Source organism: Nycticebus coucang, chromosome 2 (genome assembly GCF_027406575.1).
Source record: "Nycticebus coucang isolate mNycCou1 chromosome 2, mNycCou1.pri, whole genome shotgun sequence".
Lineage (NCBI taxonomy): Eukaryota > Metazoa > Chordata > Mammalia > Primates > Lorisidae > Nycticebus > Nycticebus coucang.
Window position 1 is genome coordinate 154,382,133 of NC_069781.1, and position 25,695 is coordinate 154,407,827.

Genomic DNA, 25,695 nt, shown 5'->3' on the forward strand with positions numbered 1-25,695 from the left:
TGGTAGGGACACCACAGAGCCTGCACCATAAAACTTTGTGTTCTATTGGACACTAGCCATTCTTCGTGACTATTGTCCTTCAAAAATATCATTATAGGCACGACTCACATTTGCCCAGCTTAGATTGTGTCCCTGCCATTGTGCGAAATGCCTTTTCAATACTGTCTTTTAATCCTCTCCCTGGTGGTCTAAAATTATTGTTTTATGAGTAAGAAAATAGGCCCCAAGCATTAAGTGACTTGTCCAAGGTCATCAAAAGAAGTGGCATTTAAAGAAGGTTTGGACACAGGCCGTCTGGCTCTAAGATCCAAGCTCCTAGCTCAGTGGCTCTAAACCTTGGCTACACATTAGAATCTCCTGGAAAGATTTCACACCACTGATGCCTAGATCCCACGACCAGGAATTCTTACGTTGTTTGTCTAGGTGCAGCCAGAGTGCAGAGATTTTCCTTAACAGGACTTTCTGCAATTCTAATATCCAGGCAATTTTGAGAGCTCCTGTTTTAGCCACTGCACTTTCCTGTCTCAGAACAAGATTGCTGCCAAGGTCAGACTGACATCTTTATAGTCTCGTGCCATGAAAATCTAGGGCCGCCTTCACTCTCCTCCCTAGGAGCATGGCCTGAATGAATCCGAGAGCTGGTAGAGACCCCGAAGCCAGAGGTTTTAGGCCTTCCTATCTGGGGGGTGTGGTTTGGAGGGGACAGAGGGCTTATTCCCGAGCAAGATAGCACAGCGGTCCATGTCCAGACATGTAATTGGGTGCCTGTACTTTCTTATCCTCTCATGGAGAAAAATCCTAATTTTTCTTTTGCTCTTGGCAACCCTTGTTCTTATAAACTAAGATGGAAAAGAACAACTTCATCTCCAATCTCGTTAGTATTTGATTTCTCTTCTGACATCTTAATGACCAACACGTCTGCTCCAGCAGGAGTGAGAGGTGAGATGGGTTTGGAGACCCTGTTTACCTTAATTACAGCCCCAAACTTCTTCCAGGCCCAGCTGTGAACAGAATTTGCTAGAAGATGACATTCTTGTGCATGAGACTGAGGGGGTCTGGGGATGGAACAGAATGAAGGCCTAATTCCAGCAGTCCCCTCTCCACCCCTCCCTGCAAACCTTCATGGCTACCATGAGCCAAGCACTGAGTATCTCTTCACTTCTAAATCTCGTTTAATCTTCTCAGGTTGTGGAGTAGAAATGCTGCTCATTTTACAGAGAGGAAAGTGGAGGCTTCTTAGGTTGTAAGTAATTGGCAGAGCTGGGATCTGAACCCAGGTTACCTGATTCAAGACTTTCCTCCTGTGTCCTGTTGCAGTCTCCAGTGGGGGTGTTTTCAGGGGTCTCTGCAGACAGATAGGGGTCCTTCTCCTGTATGCACTTCTCACCTTGCAGCATTAAGTCATGGGCTGCCTTTGGATTCTTTTTTTTATGATATGTAGCCCTTTTGTCTAAAATGTGTCTGCTTTAAAACGGTTACCCCAACTCAGTCTGGGGACCCAGTAGATGACACTTTCAGTGCCAGCCCTAAGGAGATTAGATAATTTTTTCTTTTTCTTCCAAACCTCCAGGCCAAATTTGTTACCATCTTGTACTCATTAAAGCTGATGGACTGAGCATATTGTTTAAGGGAACAAACGTGCTATTCTCCCCAGGCCTGAAGCCAAGCAGCCTCACAGCCTAAGAAACTCTGAAGCCCTTGTGACTTTGTCTGTAAAAGGGCACCTCTGGTGGACATGTGCCTGGCAAGAGAAGACGTCCGCCCCCTGCCAGTTTCTGGTGAGGAGCAGAACTCCCCCTCCACCCGATACCAACCGTCTGTGTTTAAATGTCAAGTGAGAAACTGAGCCTTTTTGGCCCGTAGACTTTTGAAAGCCTGGACAGTAGACTTCACAATGATTCATTTTTATTAAACTGCTGGAAAACTCAAACAAACCCAAGTTACTTGTTCTAACCCCCAAGGCGTGGGCCTGCTGGGGAGAAGGGGATGAATTCTCATTCCTTTTCTTGGGACTAAGCACAGCAGTCCAGCTCTTCTCACTGAGGAAAAGACAGCCCTGCAACCCTGAACGTGGGGTCAGCTGAGCCCGTTAGGGGACCTGTTGGCCATCTGATCGGGCACTAGAGGCATTTCAGCAACTTTCAGGGCAAGCACAGTTGGTTCAGTGCCTTTTAAAAAAATGACTTTAATAGTCAAATCAGCCAATTCACCATTCAATACTTAGCTCATAAATCTATGGGAAGAAGTAGAATTAAGCATCAGGTGGGGTTGGTACCTGACCTTTTATCTATCTTTTGAGATGTACCAGGCCCTGCCGCCCTCTCCTCCCTTCCCTTCCCTTCCTTCTCTCTCTTTCTCTCTCTTTCTTTCTCTCTCCCTCTCTCTCTGCCTCTCTCTCCTTCCCCTTCAGCATAGGAGACGGGTATAAGTCAGGGGATCATTTTTGAGTTGGGATTAGCAGGATGAAGAGAAGCTTTCTAAGAAAATGAATGGGGCTGGAAAATGTTTTCTTGGCTGAAGGAACAAAAGGTCCCAAAGCCCATGCAGCCAGCCTGTGACTGGGGAATGAGACTCCTTGCTGTAGCCCAGAGCAAGATGCAAGGGTTCTGGAGGCAAGGGCTGAACTTGGCATGGGATGGACTGCGGAAGGTCTTGGATTTTGAAAGTCTTGTGTTTCTACCCTCTGGGCAGGATTTTAGCTTGGATGCTTCTGGCATTCTGGGTTGGCTAATTCTGTGCTGAGGGGTGAGGAGTGGGCACTGTCTGGGGCATTTGGGATATTTAGTGGCAGCCCTGGCCTCTACCCTCTAGATACCAGCAGCATCCCTCCTCCCCTCCAGTTATGGGGGGGGAGGAAAAGCAGAAAGAGGGATGAAGGGAAGGGGGTGGGGCCTTGGTGTGTGTCACACTTTATGGGGGCAAGACATGATTGCAAGAGGGACTTTACCTAACAATTGCAATCAGTGTAACCTGGCTTATTGTACCCTCAATGAATCCCCAACAATAAAAAAAAAAAAAAAAAAGAAATACATCTTTGCAATTTCCACCCCCCCCAAAAAAAAGATCTAAAAATGCCTCCAGATACTGCCAAATGTATCAAGAGGCAGGTGCAAAATTGCCTCTGGTGAGAACAATGGCTCCAGGTGGTGAGGAACCTCTGAGGACGCAGAGGCCAGAATCCGGCAAGGTCAGAACAGAGGTTTAGGTAGATGGTTGTGCAGAAGCACAGAAATGGATAAAGGTAGTCACCAGGAGACAGAAAGGCCAGGGTTGGGGTGCACCCCCAATAGTCCTGGAGGGAGGGAAGTGTGTCTTGTCTGAGACAGGGCCAGTGAGGGTGGGGGTCTAGGGAGCAGACCAAGAGTAGAATTAGGAGGGGCCACATATGGCCCCTGATTCCCTGGGGAAGACGAGGCAAGGTTATAGTTTAAGGCCTCGATAGCTGGCCTGGGAGCTGCAGGGATGGGGCTGCCTGGAGAAGGAGCATGGGTCTCTGTGGGCCTTGATCCCACACGGCTCTGCTCATCCATTCACACAGGCCCACATCCCCTCTCCCCAGCTTCCCTCTACCACACCTGTGCATGTTCTGTCTCCCACCCCCTGGACAGCTGAGAAAGCACTTAGCTCCTCAGGGGAGCCCGCCCAGCTGACTCCCTCTGCTGAGTTTTCCAGGCACTTCCTTGCCGACATCTGCTGCTCTTGGAGACTCGATCATATTGAGCTTGATTGCCATTTGCTGAGTGTTTCCCAGGTTCAGGGTCTCACATTCTATAACTTAATCCTCATAAGAGAGATTTTATTGAAGAGGAAAAAAGCTCAGCGATGAGGAATGCTTACACTAATAATTATCCTCTTGCTTGTGAGCTCCTGTGAGCTGGAGCCATCACTGGCATGGCCACAGCCATGTCACCAGCCTCTGACACACTGTCTGGCTCAGAGCAGAGGTTCAGAAGAAGTTTGTAGAATCAGTGAAAACATTCAGGTCATGCAAGATCTGGAGGCAGGTTGGGAGCCCAATTATGTCTTACCCCAGAACCTGGGCAATTTCTGTGCCACATTTTTTCCTTTATATTTTTTTCCTTCCTTTATGTTCTTTTTTTTTTTTTTCAGCTGTAAGAGAATATATTCTCTAATTTTTTTTATTGTTATTCTTAAATCATAGCTGTGTACATTAATGCGATCATGGGGCACCATACACTGGTTTTATAGACCGTTTGACACATTTTCATCACACTGGTGAATATAGCCTTCTTGGCATTTTCTTAGTTATTGTGTTAAGACATTTATATTCTACATTTTCTAAGTTTCACATGTACCCTTGCAAGATGCACCGCAGGTGTAATCCCACCAATCACCCTCCCTCGGCCCATCCTTCCCCCTCCCTCCCCTCCCTCTTCCCCTTCCCCATATTCTTAGGTTATAACTGGGTTATAGCTTTCATGTGAAAGCTATAAATTAGTTTCATGGTAGGGCTGAGTACACTGGATACTTTTCCTTCCTTTATATTCTTGTCAATAATAGATATGTATTTTCAATGAATAGATGGATGAAACAGCATCAGTGGTATCTTCCAGTCTTTCTTTCATCTGCCCAGAAACAATTTTTGATTTCTACCCAGAGAGAAGCTCAATGAGTTTTCAGACTTGGAGCAAACCTGCAAGCCTGGACTCTTACCCTGTCTTTCTCATGACTTTCACCTCAGGCTGTTTCTGGCCTCTGGCAGACAGGTGATCAACTATCTTATCCATTGCAGGAATATGTATAAAATTTTGTCAACAATATGTGCTTTGGGATTAAAGTCACTCCACAGGGAAGGACAATATATTAAGCTACTGTTTGCCTATAACACTTTAGTATGAATTTATTAATCAGCTGACTTCTGAATGGATTCCCTACTGAGAGCAACTGTCCTAGCATGAGACACAGGCAAGTTGGGGAAAGGTGTGGCTGTTCTGGCAGTGCGAAAGAAAAGGAGGAAATGGTTAGGAATTTGCTGCAAGTAGTGGAAGGAGAAGTGGGAGTGTGTGGGAGAATAGGCCACTTTCCTTTCTAGTTCTCCTTGGGGTGGTCCTAGGATCTCATTTTCTACGGAAAATGGATCATCATATTTAGCAAAAAAGGCTGGTTCCTATTCCAATAATCTAGGAGCTAATAGGACCAGCTGCTGGTCCTGAGCCTGGCACTGGGGACCCAGGAATGGTCGATCCATCTCATTCCCGGGAAGCCTTATATACCATCAGGCCTGATGTCACAGGAGCAGCATCTGCTGGCTAATGAGCCAGGAGTCACAGGAACTGAAAGGATTGAAGGATTCCTACTGGGGGTGATCAGTGGGCCCTCCCAGGGGAAGTGGAATTGGAACTGGGATTCTAAGGATGTTGGGCAATTTGCTACCACCTATTAAGTGTATTTTGCAGTTTCAGGTTATTGTGGGTAGTTATGCCACGAACATTCTAGAACATGCATACAAATTTCTATGGGCAAATACCCAGGAAATGTCCAGCTTAGTAGATATACTCCAGTAGGAGAACTGTTTACTTATGTTTCAGACTCTAGACCAGGGATTCTCTACTTCAGCAAAACGAATGTTGCAGACAGGATAACTTTTTTTATGATTAGAGACTGTCCTGTGCATTGTAGGGTGGTTATCAGCACATGGTCTCTATCCTCTAGACACTGGTAGAGGATATATCCCCACAAGTCATGACAATAAAAAAAAATTTCAGACATTGCCAAATAACTTCTGGGGAGCAAAATTACCACCCCCTAGAATGTGAGCTCTATAAGGCAGGGACCTTCCCTATTTATACCTGGGGCCAGATGTGCGGTAGATGCTTAAAAGATGTTTTTTCCTTTCTTTTCTTTTCCTTTTTTTTTGAGACAATTATCTCACTCTGTTGTCTAGGTTGGAGTGCAGTTGTGCAAACTAAGTTCACTGCAATCTTGAACTCCTGGCCTCAAATGATCTTCTCACTTTAACCTCCCTTGGCTGGGACTAGACTACAGGCATGAACCACCATGCCGGGCTAATATTTAAATTCTTTGTAGAGACAGGATCTAGCTGTGTTGCCCAGGCTAGTCTCGAACTCTTGGCCTCAAGCAATCCTCCTGCCTCAGCCTTTCAAAGTGCTGAGATTAGAGGTGTGAGCCACCCAGCCTGGCCTAATTTTTGTCTTTTAAAAGTAGCTTTGAGCTTGAAATCTCCTCAGAAGATTTGCCTTACCGCCAGAGCAGTCCTGGGCACAGGCCCAGGCTGGGCAGGGCAGGCCCACGTGATGCACAGCAGTGGTCAGAACTCCAGCATTGCGGGAGAGTCCAAGTCTTGTCTCCATCAGTGCACTTGTGGGGACCAGCCAGAGACCATGACCTTGGCCATCCTCCCTGACGCTGTCTTCCCTGGTCCCCGCCCCTCTCCTCTGGGCAGGCGTGGTGTCTTGCATCTCCATGAGAGCAATGGGATTCACGACATTGGCCTGCCCCAGTGGCAGCTCCTGCTATGTCTGATGGTCGTCATCATCGTCTTGTACTTCAGCCTCTGGAAAGGAGTGAAGACATCAGGAAAGGTAACTGCTCTTTGTTTCTCTTTCAGTTGGGAGGCTGGCCTTGACCAAAAGGTATTTTTCTAGTATTTTTCATGTAGTTGGTAAAAAGAAAAGGTGGAACTACAGGTGCAAAGCTTGCATTCAAGCCCCAGTTCTGTCACTGACTTGGACAAATCCTTTCTCCTTCCCAAGCCACTGGAGGGTGAGGGCACACAGTAGATCAGAGTTCCCTGTATGCCCCTGCTAGAACGTCCCCTAGTAGCAGAGGCCAGGAACTGGGAACACCCCACCCCCCAAGCCTTTTTTTAAAAATTAATTAATTAATATTTTTATTGATAAATCATAGCTGTGTACATTAGTGCAATCAAGGGGTACAATGTGCTCGTTTCATATACAATCTGAAATATTCTCATCAAACTGTTCAACGTAGCCTTCATGGCATTTTCTTAGTTATTGTATGCAGACATTTGTATTCTGCCTTTGGTAAGTTTCGCCTGTACCCATTCTAAGATGCACCATAAGTGTGGCCCCACCCATTACCCCCCCTCCAGTCTAACCTCCTCCCTCCCTTCCCCTTCCTTGGCCCTTTCCTCATAGTCTTGTGCTATAGTTGGGTTATAGTCTTCATGTGAAAGCTATAATTTAGCTTCATAGTAGGGCTGAGTACATTGGATACTTTTTCTTCCATTCCTGAGATACTTTGCTAAGAAGACTATGTTCCAGCTCCATCCATGTAAACATGAAAGAGGTAAAGTCTCCATCTTTCTGTAAAGCTGCATAATATTCCATGGTATACATGTACCACAATTTGCTAGTCCATTCGTGGGTCGATGGTCATTTGGGCTTCTTCCATGACTTAGCAATTATGAATTGGGCTGCAATAAACATTCTGGTACAGACGTCTTTGTTATATTGTGATTTTTGGTCTTCTGGGTGTAAACCTAGTAAAGGAATTATAGGATCGAATGGCAGGTCTATTTTTAGGTCTCTAAGTATTCTCCAAACATCCTTCCAGAAGGAATGTATTAGTGTGCATTCCTACCAGCAGTGTAGAAGTGTTCCCTTTTCTCCACATCCATGCCAACATCTCTGGTTTGGGGATTTTGTTATGTGGGCTACTCTTACTGGGGTTAGATGATATCTCAAAGTAGTTTTGATTTGCATTCCTCTGATGATTAAGGATGATGAGCTGTTTTTCATGTGTCTGTAGATCGTGCATCTATCTTCTTTAGAGAAGTTTCTCTTCAAATCCCTTGCCCACCCTGAGCTGGGATCAGGTGTTCTTTTCTTGCTAATACGTTTGAGTTCTCTGTGGATTCTGGTTATTAGACCTTTATTGGAGGTATAACCTACAAATATTTTCTCCCATTCTGAGGGCTGTCTGCTTGCTTTACTTACTATGTTCTTGGCTGTACAGAAGCTTTTTAGTTTAATCAGGTCCCAGTAGGGTGTTTTTGATACTGCTTCAATTGCCTGGGGAGTCCTCCTCATAAAATATTCACCCAGGCCGATTCCTTCAAGAGTTTTCCCTACACTTTCTTCAAGTATTTTTATAGTTTCACGTCTTAAGTTTAAATCTTTTATCCAGTGAGAGTCTACCTTAGTTAATGGTGAAAGGTGTGGGTCCAGTTTCAATCTTCTACAGGTTGCCAGCCAGTTGACCCAGCACTATTTGTTAAATAGGGAATCTTTTCCTCACTGAATGTTTTTAATTGGCTTGTCAAAGATCAAATAATGGTAGGTAGCTGGATTCATCTCTTGGTTCTCTATTCTGTTCCAGACATCTACTTCTCGTTTTTGTACCAATACCATGCTGTTTTGATCACTATCGATTTATAGTACAGTCTCAGGTCTGGTAGCGTGATTCCTCCTGCTGTGTTTTTATTGCTGAGTAATGTTTTGGCTATTTGAGGTTTTTTCTTATTCCATATAAAACGAAGTATTGTTTTTTCAAGATCTTTAAAATATAACAATGGAGCTTTAATAGAAATTGCAGGGGCGGCGCCTGTGGCTCAGTCGGTAAGGCGCCGGCCCCATATACCGAGGGTGGCAGGTTCAAACCCGGCCCAGGCCAAATTGCAACCAAAAAATAGCAGGGCATTGTGGCGGGTGCCTGTAGTCCCAGCTGCTCAGGAGGCTGAGGCAAGAGAATCGCTTAAGCCCCAAGAGTTGGACGTTGCTGTGAGCTGTGTGAGGCCACAGCACTCTACCAAGGGTCATAAAGTGAGACTCTGTCTCTACAAAAAAAAAAAAAAGAAATTGCATTAAAATTATATATTTCTTTGGGTAGTATAGACATTTTAACAATGTTGATTCTTCCCAGCCATGAGCATGGTATGTTTTTACATTTGTTAACATCTTCAGCTATTTCTTTTCTTAAAGTTTCATAGTTCTCTTTGTAGAGATCTTTCATGTCCTTTGTTAGATATACTCCCAAATATTTCATCTTCTTTGGCACTATTGTGAAAGGAATAGAGTCCTTGACTGTTTTTCAGCTTAGTTATTGTTGGTATACATAAAGGCTACAGATTTATGGGTGTTGATTTTGTAGCCTGAGACACTGCTGTGTTCCTTGATCACTTCTAAAAGTTTTGTAGTAGAATCTCTCGTGTTTTCCAGATATACGATCATGTCATCTCTGAAGAGTGAAAGTTTGATCTCTTCTGACCCTATGTGGATACCCTTGATCGCCTTTTCTTCTCTAATTGCAATGGCTAAAACTTCCATTACAATGTTAAAGAGCAATGGAGACAATGGGCAACCTTGCCTGATTCCTGATCTAAGTGGAAATGATTTCAATTTAACTCCATTCAGTATGATATTGGCTGTGGGTTTGCTGTAGATGGTCTCTATTAGTTTAATAAATGTCCCTTCTATACCAATTTTCTTAAGTGTTCTGATCATGAAGGGATGCTGGATATTATCAAAAGCTTTTTCTACATCAATTGAAAGAATCATATGGTCCTTATTTTTTAGTTTGTTTATGTGCTGAATTACATTTATAGATTTACGTATATTGAACCAGCCTTGAGACCCTGGGATAAATCCCACTTGGTCATGATGTATAATTTTTTTGATGTGTTGTTGGATTCTGTTTGTTAGGATCTTATTGAGTATTTTAGCATCAATATTCATTAGTGATATTGGTCTATAATTTTCTTTTCTTGTGGGGTCTTTCCCTGGTTTGGGGATCAAGGTGATGTTTGCTTCATAGTATGTCTTGGGTAATTTTCCTTCTTTTTCTATATTTTGGAAGAAGTTTAGTAGTATAGGTACTAGTTCTTCTTTAAAGGTTTGGTAGAATTCTGATGTAAAGCCATCTGGTCCTGGGCTTTTCTTTTTAGGGAGATTTTGTATAGTTGATGTTATTTCAGAACTTGATATAGGCCTGTTCAACATTTCCACTTCACTCTGGCTAAGTCTTGGTAGGTGGCGTACTTCCAGGTATTGGTCAATTTCTTTCATATTTTCATATTTCTGAGATTAGAGTTTCTTGTAGTATTCGTTACGGATTTTTTGAATTTCTGAGGGGTCTGTTGTTATTTCATCTTTACCATTTCTGATCGATAAAATTAGAGATTTTACTCTTTTTTTCCTGGTTAGATTGGCCAAAGGTTTATCTATTTTATTGATCTTTTCAACAAACCAACTTTTGGATTTATTGATCTGTTGTATAATTCTTTGTTTTCAATTTCATTTAATTCTGCTCTGATTTTGGTTATTTCTTTTCTTCTGCTGGATTTGGGGTTGGAATGTTCTTCCTTCTCCAGTTGCTTGAGATGTCCCATTAAGTTGTTAACTTCCTCTCTTTCTGTTTTCTTCAGGAAGGCTTGCAGTGCTATAAATTTCCCTCTTAGGACTGCCTTTGCAGTATCCCAGAGGTTCTGGTAATTCGTGTCTTGATTGTTGTTTTGTTCCAAAAATTTGGTGATTTCCTTCTTAATCTCGTCTATAACCCATCTATCCTTCAGCATAAGGTTGTTTAGCTTCCATGTTTTTGTATGAGTATGCAGGTTCCTGTTGTTATTGAGTTCAACTTTTATTCCATGATGGTCTGAGAAGATGCAAAGAATAATTTCTATTTTTTTAAATTTGCTGAGGTTAGATTTGTGGCCTAGGATGTGGTCTATTTTGGAGTATGTTCCATGGGCTGATGAGAAGAATGTGTATTCAGTTTTGTTGGGATGAAATGTTCTGTAGATGTCTATTAAGACCAGATGTTGAGTGGTTAAGTTTACAACTAAAATTTCTTTGCTTAGCTTCTTTTTGGAGGATCTATCCAGCACTGCTAAAGGGGTGTTAAAATCTCCAACTACTATGGAAGTGGAGGAAATCAAGTTGCTCATGTCTGTTAGAGTCTCTCTTATAAATTGAGGTGTGTTCTGGTTGAATGCATAAATATTAATAATTGAAATCTCATCATATTGAGTATTACCTATAACAAATATGAAGTGTCCATCCTTATCCTTCCTTATTTCGGTTGGTTAAAGCCTATTGCATCTGTGAATAGGATTGCAACACCTGCTTTTTTTTGCTTTCCATTTACCTAGAGTATAGATGACCATCCCTTCACCTTGAGTCTATATTTGTCTTTAAATGTAAGATGTGATTCTTGTATGCAGCAGATATCTGACTTGAGTTTTTGTATCCAGTCAGCCAACCTGTGCCTCTTTAGAGGACAATTTAAACCATTCACATTAATTGAGCATATTGATAAGCCTTTTGAGAGTCCAGTGGACATTTTTAATCCTTTTGTGGAAGTTGGAATTTGATCAAAATTTTCTGGGTGGGTTTACTTTTGTGGTGGAGGGTTATGCTGGTCTTTATGGAGGATAGGTCTGAGAATATCCTGGAGAGCTGGTTTAGTTATGGCACATTTCTTCAACATGTGAATGTCATTGAAGTATTTAATTTCTCCGTCATAAATGAAACTGAGTTTAGCTGGGTACAGGATCCTGGGTTGAAAGTTATTTTGTTTTTGGAGATTAAAAGTAAATGACCATCCTCTTCTAGCTTGAAAGGTTTCAGCAGAGAGATCTGCAGTTATTCTAATATTCTTGCCCTTGTAGGTGATGGTTTTCTTTCATCTGGCTGCTTTCAGAATTTTCTCCTTCATATCAACTTTAGTAAAATTGATTATGATGTGTCTGGGGGATGTCTTATTCAGGTTGAGTCATGCTGGAGTTCTGAAACTGTCTGCTATGTGAATTTCAGAATCTCTTGGCATGTCTGGAAAGTTCTCTTTCATAATCTCATGGAGAAGAGACTCTGTGCCTTGTGAAGCCACTTCATCACTTTCCGGGATCCCTATAAGACGAACATTGGTTTTCTTCGAATTATCCCAGAGCTCTCTGAGAGAGTGATCTGTTTTTGCCCTCCATTTCTCTTCCTCTTTGAGAGTTTGGGAGCGTTTGAGAGCTTTGTCTTCAATGTCAGAAATCCTTTGTTCTGCTTGCTCCATTCTGTTACTGAGGGACTCTACTGTGTTTCTGACATCTTTGAGGGCTGCAACTTCTTGTCTCAATGTGTCAAAATCTTTGGTCATTTGGTCTTTGAATTCGTTGAATTCTTGAGATATCTTTTGGGTTACTATTTGGAATTCTAATTCGATCTTATTTGCTATCCAGATTCTGAATTCAATTTCTGATATCTCAGCTATTTGTTTGTGCATGGGATCTTGTGCTGTGTCTGCCCCATTGATCCTTGGGGGAGTTGATCTACTCTGATTATTCATACTGCCAGAGTTTTTCTGTTGATTTTGCCTCACGATGGTTTTTCACCATTGTCTCTGGCCATCCTCAGCGTTGGGAAAGTGTCTGTCCAAGATTAGACCCCAATGGGATCACTCTACTGTTGCTGGATCTTTGTGGGGAGTGACCCTGTGTAGTTCCTCTGGGGCTGCCCCAGCCAGGGAGTTCTGGTTGTGGAAGCAGCTCTGGAGTGTGACACACCCCAATCCAGCAACAGGGCGGGAGGTGGTGCGCATTTTTCTGGGAGTGCCTGGTGCCTAATGACTTTGGCACAGAGAGCCCAAGGCGCCAGCAGTCTCTGGCCAGGAGAAGGGCTCTGCACAGAGGCAGGGAGGGCTCCGGAGGGCATGCGGCTACCAGAGTCCCTGGCCAGATGAGTGGGCCCGTGTTGAGGGAGGGAGTGTACAGGAGGGAGGATGCAGGGTTGTGCGGCTCCTGCATTTCCCGGTCAGGGCATGTGGAGGCCCAGCGGACGCAGGTCGCGGGTCAGGGGTCGTGGCACAGCTCTTATGGAGGTCCAGATGGCACCAAGCCCAGGAGTTTGAGGTTGGTATGAGCTATGACGCCACGGCACTCTACCCAGGGCAATAGCCCGAGGCTCCAGCGTGCCAAAACCAGTCTCACTCTGCCCCTGAGGGTTAAGGCTGTAAGGCAGCTCAGTCCCCGCCTTTAGCCTGTTCAGTCACTAGGTTACTAGCTCCCACCCGATCCTTGCTCTGTGACCCTGAGGGTGGAGCTTGCCTGGGCAGTTCTCTCACAATGGCTCCCTGTGGCCCACAGCCGAATACTATTAGCTCGGCCTGTCTCAGTGTCTCAGTCTGGGGCCCTAGACAAGGCCCAAAGTTCTCTGCACTCCTGCTCAAGCTCTCCCCAAGGCAGTTCAACTGAGTGCCAAGTCCAAAAACAGCAAAACAGTTCACAGGTAGGGCATTTCCAGTTTGTAGTCTCACTGCTGCTTGTACTTACGGCTGCCGGCGGGATTAGGTCGATCAAGCACACACAACCACTTGCCAGTTTTCCACTGTTTTTGTCCTCCTCTTGGGGTCCAGAAGTCCCTTGCTGACTCCCTGTATCCTCAAAGGGATGATTATAGGCAGATCCCACCAGCCAGAGATGCCTGGAGTCTTATCTCCCCAGACTCACCGTGCCCTGTTGCAGGGAGGCCCTGTTTGCAGATGGCCACCATCTTGGATTGTTCCACCAGCAAAAGGCTTATTAGCAAAGTGGGGCAACTCCCCTAGAGGGTGGGCTCCCCCCAAAGCCTTTTGACAAAGCCGAAAGCAACCACTGAATTCCAACCTAAAATTTCTTTCAAATATTAAATTTGCTTTATTATAAAATCAATTATAAATCAAATTTGCTTCACTATAAATCAACACCCCCCCGGAGTTTTTGAGTAGTAAAAGCATACTTGAATCTAGAAGATATCCAGATGTATGCTGGGCTTTGGGTTTCCTCTCACTCTGTGCTGAGGGCCCCAAGGGTCTAGGTGTTTTGAAGAGAAGAGCACAGAATTAGGTAACCAATGAGGGCAGTTTGGAGTTGGTATTCTGAATGTGGGTGACACTGTAGTCAGCCTCTTAGGGGTGGGGTATACTCAGGAAATGGCTCATGTTCATTTTTCGCCTGAGGAACGTAATAGGAGTAACAATTTGAGGATCCTTAATAGTCTGAGGACCCTACGGATGTAGCAGAGGTGTCCAGCCTGTGGCCCATGGGACACTTCCTGCTTTTGGGAGGGCTTTTTTTGCTTATCTGTTGTATAAGACATCACAAAAAATATGCATTTTTTTTGCTAATCAGCTTTTTTAGTGTTTGTGTATTTAATGTGTGGCCTAAGAAAACTCTATTCTTCCAATGTGCAGCAGAGGAAAAAAAAAAAAAAAGGCTGGATACCCGTGAATTGTAGAGCATCACTATTAAAGAAGATGTAGCTGGGAAATGCCCTTTCTAGTGTTTTAGTTAGCATGGCTATGCAACAAACTGCCCCCCTATTTAGTGACTTAAAATAGCAACCTTTTTTTTTTTTTTGTAGAGACCGAGTTTCACTTTATGGCCCTAGGTAGAGTGCTATGGCATCACACAGCTCACAGCAACCTCCAGCTCCTGGGCTTAAGTGATTCTCTTGCCTCAGCCTCCCGAGTAGCTGGGACTACAGGCACCCGCCACAACGCCCAGCTATTTTTTGGTTGCAGTTCAGCCGGGGCCGGGTTTGAACCTGCCACCCTCAGTATATGGGGCCGGCGCCTTACCGACTGAGCCACAGGCGCCGCCCAAAATAGCAACCATTTTATTTTTTTTTTTTTTTAATTTGGCCGGGGCTGGGTTTGAACCCGCCACCTCTGGCATATGGGACCGGCGCCCTACCCGCTGAGCCACAGGCGCCGCCCGCAACCATTTTATTATCTCTCAAGATTCTATGGATTGACTGGGATCAGCAGAGTGGTTCTTCTGTTCCGTGTGATATTCTCTGGGCTACATATTTGGGTCTCGACTGGGCTGGAACATCCTTAATGGTGCATTCACTTCTCTGGCAGTTGGTGCTGGCTGGGATATAAACTGGAGCTGTCCACCAGAACACCTTGGTACATTTCTATGTTGCTTGGGCTTCTCACAGAATGGTGATTGAGTTCAAAGAGTAGGTTCCAAGTAGACAAGCCTCAATGTGCAAGTTGCTCTTCCAGTCTCTGCTTGCATCATGCTCGCTATTGTCCCAAAGCCCCTAACAAGACTTGTAGTAAATCCCAGAGTCCATGTGGGAGGGAAGTACACACAGGTCTGAGTTCACTGGGTCACAAGACAATAGTTTACCATAATCAGGCAGTCATGAATCTGTGAGAAGCTTCATTATGCAGCTGAGTTTGGAAAGAGGGGTGCAACAGGGTTCTTTCTGATACTACTAGAGTTCTTGGTAATGCCATCAAGAGAAAAGATGGTGGCAAGGGACAAGCAACCAATGGAGCTAAAGTTTGTCAAGAACTAGAAATGGAACTTCCCATCTTCCTACTGGGGACACGGTGTCTTCCCTAGGACTCAAAATATGCAGATGAGGGCTGGGAGGAATTCTGGGGTTGAGCAAAACAGACTAGGACCACTATCATCTGGATGCCTAGCACATAATAGGTCTTTGGTAAATATTTATTGAAGGATTGAAGGGTGGGCAAGTAAATAAGTTTAGGAAGCTTCACTAAGGGTTTTTTTTAATTCAGTAAAAAATTATTAAGTATTTTTGGACATCTACTAGATACCAGACTTGATGATAGTATTAGTGTTGCAAGAATAAATAAGGCAGATTCCTTCTTTAATTGCTTATGTGTATTACAGATAGGTGGTAGGACAATGAATGTCACTAGTTATTTGGGTCTCTATCCAGAAACATGTATGTCTGTCTTCCTTTAAATAAACACCAGTGGTCATGAACTTCACAAGCTTTTATATATTTTACTTTTTTGTTAACTTAACTTTACACAGTAGATAATTTCACAACCAGTAGTCAGGTTATATACTTTAGTAGAAATACAAACTGTGGGTTTTTTAAACTGTCATTAAATCAATTTAGTGTGTCATCACAATTTTAAAAAATGAAATAGGCCATCTAATGAGTACATGACACATAGAAAAATAAGCTGTCTCTTGCAGCACTCTTTATGTTTATGAATAGTTTGTCTTGATAAAGAAGAAAGTTCTTACCATGGGTCATGGTCAGAAAGTTTGAGATGCTACATTAGTGGAGGCAACAAGTTCTTTAAACAGCAAGGATCAGAAAAGACCCTGGGGAAGGTGACATTTGAGTTGTAAAGGCAGGACGGGTAGGGCGGGGAAAGGGTAAGGTGGAAGGAACTGTATGAGCAAAGCCATAGAGGTGTTGATGGCCTGGGCCACCTGTGTCTAGCACTCTTTGTGCCTTTTCCTGGTACCAGGAGCAGGGCTCTCCTGGCCTCAAGCCCACCTCTGTGAACCTTAGAAGATGTATTAACTTTACTACCACTACTGTCCTGTGGGGGTGGGAGACAGGCACCACAGGCTTCTATCACTGCATGTTAAGATTAAGTTCCCCACAGCCATCGCCAAAGGGGTAGAGCCTACCCTACCTAGCTGACCACCTGGCCAGAGCAGAGCTTACACTGTCTGCAGGCAGAGCTGATGCTCGAGGAAGACCAAGACCAGTGGAGCTGAGTATGCCCAGTTCCTTTGTTTGTTTTTTTGTTTTTGTCCAGGGCTGGGTTTGAACCTGCCACCTCTTGCATATGGGGCCAGCATCCTACCCCCTTGAGCCACAGGCGCCACCACTCCCCGTTCCTCTTTTTAAGTGCACCTGCAGAAGAGTAGTATAATGAAGGATGGGACAGGAGTGTTACACTAAAAGTCACCCACATGGAAACATGATGAGTGAGGAATATGAGTCACCCTTGTGTGTTAACTGAAGCCACAGCCCACGTTTAGTGTAAGCCTCTCTGTGTTCTGGCTGAGCATACAAGTGCCCTGGGTAATCCATTGGGAGGGGATTTCTAGAATGGAGAGCTTCTCTCAAGATATTCCCAGGCCCCACCTTTAATTGTGTTTATAAACTGGCTCACGAAAAAACCAAGAGTGTTGCTTATTTCTTCCCCAACTGCATCTGGAATGGAACACCAGGCTTTCCTTAGAAGCTTTCTGTAAGCCACAGAGCCAGCCTGAAACAAATCACAGATGTTCATACTTCCTGTCTTGTCAAGTGAAGGCTGTGCTTGGGAAGATGTATGACTCTAACGCCACTGGGATGGTGGGAGACCGGGCACTGTCTGAACCAGGGCAAAGTGTTACCCCAGACTATACACTATGTGACAACTCTGTTGGCCCATAGACCACCTCTAGGTAGAGGGTGGAGGTTTGAGTGAGGCATTAGCTCCCAGAGATCCTGGCAAGTGTGTGCACACTGCTGCTTGCCATTCTGGAGTCCAATCTGCCTCTTCAATCTCATGAGTTCTTGGCCAAAGTGGCATTTAGCAACTACAAGCCCAGTAACCCAACCTGTCAATGCTGAAAGATACTTCAAGGCTAGCTATTTGAACCTCCTTGTATGAATGAGGAAATAAGGGCCTAGAGAGGGAAAAGGTTTCACAGCAATCTTTAGTACAGCTGGAACTTGAAACCTGGTGTCCACTATAGAGTATAGTGAGTGATTAAGAACATGGGCTTTGTGGCCAGACCACCTGTGACCTCAGGGTTAATGATCCTCCATAAGCTTCAGTTCTCTCACCTGTAAATTGAGGGTGATGAGAGAATGTGACTCCCTCCAAGGCTACTGGGAGGATGAAGTGGGAGGTCTTCCATGCAGGGCTGGCAGGTGGGAATTGCTCAATAAATGATCCCTGTCTGTGTCCCTGTCATCAGCACTCCCACCCTGCTCTGCCCCCACCTCAGTGACTTTCACATACTGCATTGCTAAGTCACTGTGGGGCTGGAAAGAAGCCTGGGCCCAGGCCCCCACCAGCCCTGTTTACATATTGGACTAAACTTTTGGAAACTTCATATTCTTCTTTAGTTGGAGATAGATAAGCCAGGGTCAATCACCAACCACTCCGCCTTCCTACCTACCAGCCTTTGGGTTGTTTGGGGGCATGGGAACAGGTGAAGAATCTCCTGAGTTCTGGTAAAGGTGGTGGGACTGTGGAGAGAGAAAGCCAGACCAATTCAAACAAAACTTGAGTCTGAAAATATTTAAATAGAAAGGGAGTTCTGTTACTTTCACATTCAAGTCATAATTCTACCCAAGTCTTCTCATGAATGTGTCAATATAGACTGGTCCTGGCTTGCTTCAGTGACTTGATGGGATCCAATTACAATGAACAGCATTATTTGGCATATTAGCAATGCATATGCTGAAATATTTTAGCTTGGTGTTTTCTTAAGTAACATCAGTACTTAATCCATACCCTACAAAAGTGTTTTTGTTTTTGTTTTTGTTTTTTTTGATGTAGTGAAAATGTCCCTAAAACTCAGTTCAGGGGATCACAAATTCTAAATCAGTAAAGGTTAAATCAATGGCTGATTTCTATTGATAAAACTCAGACATTTATGGCCTCTATGTTATTATGACCTTACAGCAGATCCCAGGCAGTGCTTCCCAAACTAATGCATGTAAGAATCACCCAAAGAGCATGTTAAAACTCATATTCCTGGGTCCCTACTTGGAAGAGAGTCTGATTTAGAGGCAGAGGTGGGGTGGTGGCTGCAGTGGTGAGACTTTGCATTTCTGAAAGCTTCTAGATGGTTCTGATGCTAATCTAGGCAATCCTTTGCCTGAGGCCTGACTTATAGCCAGGCTTAATGACAGCGACCTCACACCTCCCTGGCCAGCTCATTCCCTTTAGAGAGCTTTCTCCATTTGAAGGCTCTTCCTTATACGGAGTCAAGATCTTCTTCATTTTGATTGTCAGCCATTGGATTGAGTTTGGTACCCTGGGACCATACAAATTGTTCACAGAAACACCAGGCAGGTAAGAATTTGAGCTTAAGTTGTTAAAAAGCAGTGACCTTCCTTGGGGACTGAGGGTACTTGCCAAAACCAATGGGCTGTTCATTGCTTCCCCGATCCTGTGCTCAAAGTTGGACTAAGTCTGGCTTCTCATGGCCAGAGATGCATTAGACATTGAGAGTTTAGAGGCCTGGGGTGGAGATGACAAAGCCCATGTGTCCCTTCTCTTTTCCCAGTGTGCATACAGAGCATAAGTGAACATGAGTGAGTGGTTGGCCAAGGATCCAGGAGCCTCTCATTTGACACAAGGTCTCAGACAGTTGAACTCAAATTTGCCATCAATTCTGAAACTTTCAACAAGACTCAGATGGTTTAGTGTTGAACACATGTGCATGGACAAAACAAGCCCTCCCTGTCTCGATGCTAGACTGTAGTCAGACTCAGCTCACTCATGTCCTGATGTATTCCTTGGGGAAACTGAATCTACATTGGGACCTCAGGCATGGCCAACGCAGGCCACCTCCAGGCTCCATGGCAGATTCCCTGGAGTAAGAACTCAGGACGTTGGTTTTTGGATCAGGAAGTGTAGACTTGCTTATTCTGATGCGCTGGGACAACTATTGATACAAGTTGTAGAAGACTATGGCAATTAGGATGCACCACAACATCACAATAATGTGTGAGGGCTCTTCCTTGTACCTGGAGCCAAGAACTTAGACTCATTCTGGGAGAATGAATACAAAATCAGTGTAAGGCCATCCAGATGCAACAGCTTCAGTTTCCTGGGCATGCTTCTCTCTTCATTTATTATGTAATTTGTTCCTGTCCCCCCAAAGAAAACAGAAGTCAAAAGCCCACATTCACAAAACCTTGACAGAATAAGCGAGTGAAGGAGAAACAACCAAATGGCATGAACAGAGGAGCTTTCTCTGATTGCCTCTGATCCCAGAAGACACGACCACCACTGATGTGTTTACTCCCATTTGACTCATTTGTTCATTCATTGACTTGCTTGTGCTTTCATGCATTCTTTGACTAACTCAGTCATCCACTAGCCCTCTGATTTATCACTCGCCCACTCATCCACTTATCCATTTATCCATTCATCCACTCAACCATCCACACACCTAATCATCCATCCATCCATTTAACCATTTGCCCAACTATACATCCAACTATCCATCTACCTAATAATCTGGGCACTCATCTATGCAACTGTCAGATCATTATCCAATAAGCATTTTTTTAAGTACCAATGTATGCCAGGTACTCAGGATACAAGCTTGAAAAATACAGGATTTTGCTTCTAAGGGGCTCATGGTCTAGGAGGAAAAACAAGCAAAAAAGAAAGGTAAATCCCAGTCCTTAGACATAGGTATGAAAAATATGACTTTATTTTCTATATCTCCATTTTTGTTTTGAGTGCATGTCTTTTTAGACTGGCAAAGAACTTTCCCCTCAGTCATGATTCAAGGATTCCATTTTCTTCCTTGAATCATGGGCATATGTGAAGATTCTTGGGGCTGTGTAGTGCCAGGGCTTTGCAGTGAGGATCGATGTGGCACTTACATTATATTTCTGCTCGTGTTTCAGCTGAACCTTTCTTGGGTCTGACCACCCTGACCTGATTTTCTGTGTGGGGCATGGTCTTCTCTCTGCAAGACTGCCCAAGGTTGCCCATGGCTGCATCTCCCTGAAGCAGTGATTTCTCATCTTGGCTCCCTAAGGCCTCTTAAAAAACACGGAAGTGTAAGACCCACCCCAGACCAATTAAATTAGAAATGATAAGAACAGGATCTGAGCTTCCACATTTTTATCTATGCAGTATAACTTGCCCACAATGTCCTAACATGTAGCCGAGGGCGAGAAGGAAGCACAAGGAATCCCACACAGCCCTCTCCTTCCTCTGCCCCTACTTTTCTTCTCCATTCCTCCAACTCAGGCAAGGGGTCAGGGTGTCTTTCTTTAGTCTGGGGATAATCTCTTTCCTTTTGTGTTTCGGACGAAGATACTTCTTCTGTGTCCCAAATTTGTTCCTACTAAAATAAAGAATGGCCAGAGATTTTGCTTTCTGTCCAGACATATTCCTTCTTGGGCAGTGCATTTAGGGACAGATGCTTGAATGAGGATGAAGAAAAAGAGGGTGAGGCAAAGGACAGGGAGAGAAGGGGGAGAGGGAGAGAAAGAGATTGACTTCGAAACATCCTGCCAGTCAGATGGGTGCAGCCACCAGCAGCAGCGATGTGGATGCAGGACTGGCAGGGAAAGGGGAGGGCACGAAGCTGGGTGTGCTTAGTCCTGCATGAGGCAGCTTTAAGGAGTCGGGGGAGGTGACTTTGTAAAGGAGGAGGCATCCAGTTCTATGAGCAACTGATTCTGTGTCCCTGATGCCATTAGCTTCCACTGTGCACTAGCCCCGGGGCAGCTGATTCTCTCTCAGGCTCTGAGCTTCTCCAGGATGAGGCCAATGTCCAGTCATTGTTCTGTCCCTAGAGCCTGGCTCAGGGCTTGCTCCAGAGATGGCACTTGTAGAACATACCTGGGTAAGGGACGGTGGGGAGGGCGTGGTTGGCTCCCAGGCAGAGGGCCCTGTGCCCCACTAGTTCTCCACTGGGTTGAGGCAGAGCATGGCTCTCACATGAGCTGTCTGTTGCCCAGGTGGTGTGGATCACAGCCACGCTGCCTTACCTGGTGCTGTTCGTGCTCCTGGTTCACGGCATCACGCTGCCTGGCGCCTCCAACGGCATCAACGCCTACCTGCACATCGACTTCTACCGCCTAAAAGAGGCCACGGTCAGTGCCCAGTGACTGCCCAGCCTTGGGCCTGCCTTGGGTGAGGGTTCTCAGGGGCAGAGGGGCATGGAAAGTTGCAGAGGGGTATGGAAAATTGGGTGCCAGCTCTGCCACAAACTTGCAGCATGGCCTAGGACAGGATCCTTCTCTGTCTGAGTGTTAGTTTCCTCATCTGACTGATGCTGATTTACACCTGACAGTCCCCACCAGCCCATACAGACTGATGGCCTGGGATAAGGTGGTCCCATTTGGTGGCCTTCACTGACTGCTCTTTGCAAGAAGAGAAGCACCCTGTGAAGGGGATTCGGTGTCCTGAGTCCTCACTCCTGTCCTGTGCCCACAGCTCCCTAGCCCTACTTCTGCTTTCTGGTTTCCAACCTGACCTTTGCCCCCATCCCATGGTGTTGCATAGGGGTGACCTCAGCCGCCAGGGAGACCTGGACCTGCTGACCTGCCCCCAACAGCCTCTTCTAGCTGCTGTCCTGCCCAGAGGCCTAAATTACTATTAAAATGGGGGCTAATTTGGTAGTGAAGTCCCGTGTAGAGCCATAAGGGTGGGAGCAGAGACAATCTCGGAGATACCCAAGGGCCTCAAGCATCTTCACTAATGCCTGAGATAAACTCAGCCTCCTCCTGCAGGGCTTGCTCCCTGAGGACGTTTTCCCACAAGTCTCAAGGGATCCTTCACACTTTATTTGGACCCGGAGTAATCCTGGCAGGAAGAAGCAGCACAGCCTTAGGAAGGAGGCACCCCAACATCTTCCCCACATGCTTATGACGCCATGGCACACTACAGTGCTGTAGACCAGCAACCTGTAGCAAACCTGTGTGCTCAGGAGGTGTCAGAAAGATAACAGAGCATAGGACATGTTGCAAATTGCAAAAGAAATCAGACTTGTATTTGTTCCCCAACTGTTTGCCTATCCCAGTACTTTCAGATATGTACAAATTAAGCCCTCAAAGAACAGAGCTATCTTGTTGCTAAGCCCTCTGCTTGGAAAGTTGGGGAAGCCTAGAAAAATACCGGTAGGGAGAAGGCAGACATCTTTCAACTCTGAACTGCAGCTGGTAGTCTGAGAGGGCTGGGCATGATTACCCCACCATACAGAAGAGGACATTAAGACACAGAGAGGTGAAACTGACCAGAGCTAGACCACAGGGTAAAGAGGCTGGAGAAGGGCTCAGATATTTAGGCCTCCATCCATGTGCTTTTGTTAACCAAAAGATGGAATAAGTAAACCCCAAAGGCTCCCAAGAAGTTACTGCTGTCTGTGAGCTGGTAGAAGCTGCTAGGAATCATTATCCATCTCTGAAGATGTCTTCTCCATAACTCCTGAGATGGTCAAGACCCTCTGTACTCTTGCCCTGTCCACAATCTAGCCTAGGACCTTTAATTTATTTACTTTCTTTGAAAATCAAAATATGAAATTGAATCGTGAGTTCCTCCAGGGTGAGGAACTACCCATGGCTGGGAGACGCTAGGGAGGCCCCAGCCTTTCTCCATGGTTGTTTTGTACAGGCTGCAGGGGAGGCAGTGCCTAGGGCTTCCCATCTCTGGTTCAGACCACATCTCCTGAGGTCTCAGAGCATCTCCAGGGGTTCCCAGCCCTTGCAGAGCATCCAGAAGGTCGTACGATGCTGTAGGAAGCAGAGGGTGATGGCTTCTGTCTGCTGGTTGCAGGTGTGGATCGATGCTGCAACTCAGATATTTTTTTCCTTGGGGGCTGGATTTGGAGTCTTGATTGCATTTGCCAGTTACAACAAATTTGACAACAATTGTTACAGGTAAGGTCTTTTCTACAGCTCTTGGAAGTTACAAATTCTGGAGGTCAACCCCTGGAAGGGTAGGAGAGAGAGCACTGTTCTGGGAGCCAACTCTCCTTGGACAAGCCAAATTTCTCCTGTGGCCCATCCTGGGCACTCTATGAAGTCTGACATGCTCTCTGGGGGTCCTGACTAACACATTTAATTTCAAGAGGCCTCTTGTGCAGATGAAAAGTGTAGAGTGGGGAGGATCGAGGCTGCTGGCACTGGGGGGTCATGAGGAGGGGTGGCTGAGGCAGAGGAGAACTGTGTGGCTATCTAAGCAGACAGCACTGCCTGACTCTGTCTGTCTGATGCCCAGAGGGGCCAGGGTCGAATGCCCAAGCTGGTGAGGGCCTGGCGGGGTCAGAGGTAAGACTGCAGGGCATCTGGGAATCAGACCATGCCCTAGCTCAGTTCAGTAGCATTGAATGCTACTTTCTGCAGACTTCAGACAAGGGCACACATTTGGGTCAACCTTCCTCACCCTCTCTAGGCCAATTAAGGCTTAAAGCAGGGTCACAGTATTTCAGTAAGAGACAGTATCATGATTGTGTGCCAGTGGGATGAGTCACTACCTGGGAGGTAGGGGAATGGGGTGATAGGAGAGTTTGAGGTGCACCTGGGAGGACAGTTAGGATTGCTGGGCAGGTGCAGAGTAGACAGTGTGCATGGTGGGCCAGCATGGACAGAGGCAGGAAGAGGTGTGTTTGTGGACCAGCAAGTTGGCTGGTTTGATTTGTTCAAAGAGTGATGTTGAGGGTCATGGAAGATAAGTCTAGAAGGAAGGCTGGGTCCTCTTAGCAAAGCTCTTGTATATCAGGGTAAGGAGTTGGGAGGCACCGTAGAGACACAGAAAATTTGTTGAAGGAGGCTGGTGGCTTAATTCTGTAATGAGAATTTTCCAGAAGACTCTGATATCAGATTCCAGCCGTAATCAGTTGGCCACTCTCTGCACCAGTGATGATGGGTTTGGGGGCCACGTGGCATTGCAGCAACTGAAGGGAGCACGGCATTCAGGTTGGGTCTGGTCTGCAGGCTCCACAGATGGTCTGCTGGCCCATAGGCAGGATTGGGGGAAATCAGGGGACTTGAACTGACAGCTCCTCTTCCCCAGGGACGCCTTGCTGACCAGCAGCATCAACTGTATCACCAGCTTTGTCTCTGGGTTCGCCATCTTCTCCATCCTTGGTTACATGGCCCATGAGCACAAGGTCAACATTGAGGATGTGGCCACTGAAGGTGAGTGTGCAGACAACCTTGACCCCCCCACCCTTGGCTCACAGCCCCTCCATACCTGTAGACCGCCAGGCTCTCTGTGGAGGTCTCCAAACTGTCTATTGGATGGACTTTCCCTTGAGGATGGTCTATGGAAATTCCAGGCAGTCCTGGGCCCAGAGCTCATAGCAGAACCTTCCCTGAGCCAGGCTTAGGGTGAGTCCACTCTGTCCCAGCCTCTGGGCTAAGCATTTGGCATCTCTCTGGTTCTCACAAGACTGCCAGGAAAGTGTCTATGGACTCATATAACACTTTGAAAGATGATCAAACTGACACTCAGGTTAAATAAGTTATCCAGCGTCACCCAGGCAGTGAGTGATGCGTTCAAACCCCAGTCAGCCCGATGCTGGAGCCTGTGCCCTTCCCCTCATTCTTATGGACACAAAGCAGCTGAGACCTGGGGAGGGGCTGTCTCTCATGTGCTCTGAGGACTGCAAGCTTTTGAGAATGAAAGCAGATTCCTCAGAGCATGGGAGGTGGGGTCCACTCCTGGAGCCTTCTGCTGTCCAGGCGAGTCATTGGTCCCTAGCCTGGCTCTCTAAGGCCACCCTCCTTGATGTGCAGGTGAACTGTAAGTCTGTGCTGGCTTTGTCTGTCACCTGCAGATGGATCAAATGTCATAGGGCTGGGTTGGAGCTGATTGGGCCTCAAAATGCTTCCCTGCCATCTGTGGTTCAGGCCAATCGCCTCAGCCATTGATAAGGTCCTTGATGTTTCTTTCAGGAGCTGGCTTAGTGTTCATCCTGTATCCAGAAGCCATTTCTACCCTGTCCGGATCTACATTCTGGGCTGTCGTGTTTTTCATCATGCTCCTGGCCCTGGGCCTTGACAGCTCAGTGAGTGACACTGCTCAGAATACCTGCCCCCACCTCACGGGGCCTGAATCACCTGCACCCCACAATGTGTACATGCACAATACTCAGCCTGAAGTTCCCAGCTTCAAACCCCTGATTAGTAGTTGTTTCCAGAAGCCCCGATGTAAAATGCAAACAAAGATAGGAGTCCAGGCTCAAAAAAGTAATACTCAGGCCAAAGGCTAGAACCACAGGAACCCCATCAGCATCACGGAAAT

At 45.7% G+C, this 25,695-nt stretch overlaps 1 protein-coding gene across 1 annotated transcript in view; it reads left to right on the forward strand.

Moving 5' to 3' along the window:
* SLC6A2 (solute carrier family 6 member 2) overlaps nt 1–25,695 on the forward strand; it is a 50,315-nt gene that overhangs the window by 18,867 nt on the left and 5,753 nt on the right. The window contains exons 4-8 of the mRNA XM_053554052.1: nt 6,425–6,563; nt 21,408–21,542; nt 23,224–23,327; nt 24,463–24,587; nt 25,347–25,459. Of these exons, the coding sequence (XP_053410027.1) occupies nt 6,425–6,563; nt 21,408–21,542; nt 23,224–23,327; nt 24,463–24,587; nt 25,347–25,459 (616 nt within the window). The remainder of the gene's footprint in view (nt 1–6,424; nt 6,564–21,407; nt 21,543–23,223; nt 23,328–24,462; nt 24,588–25,346; nt 25,460–25,695) is intronic.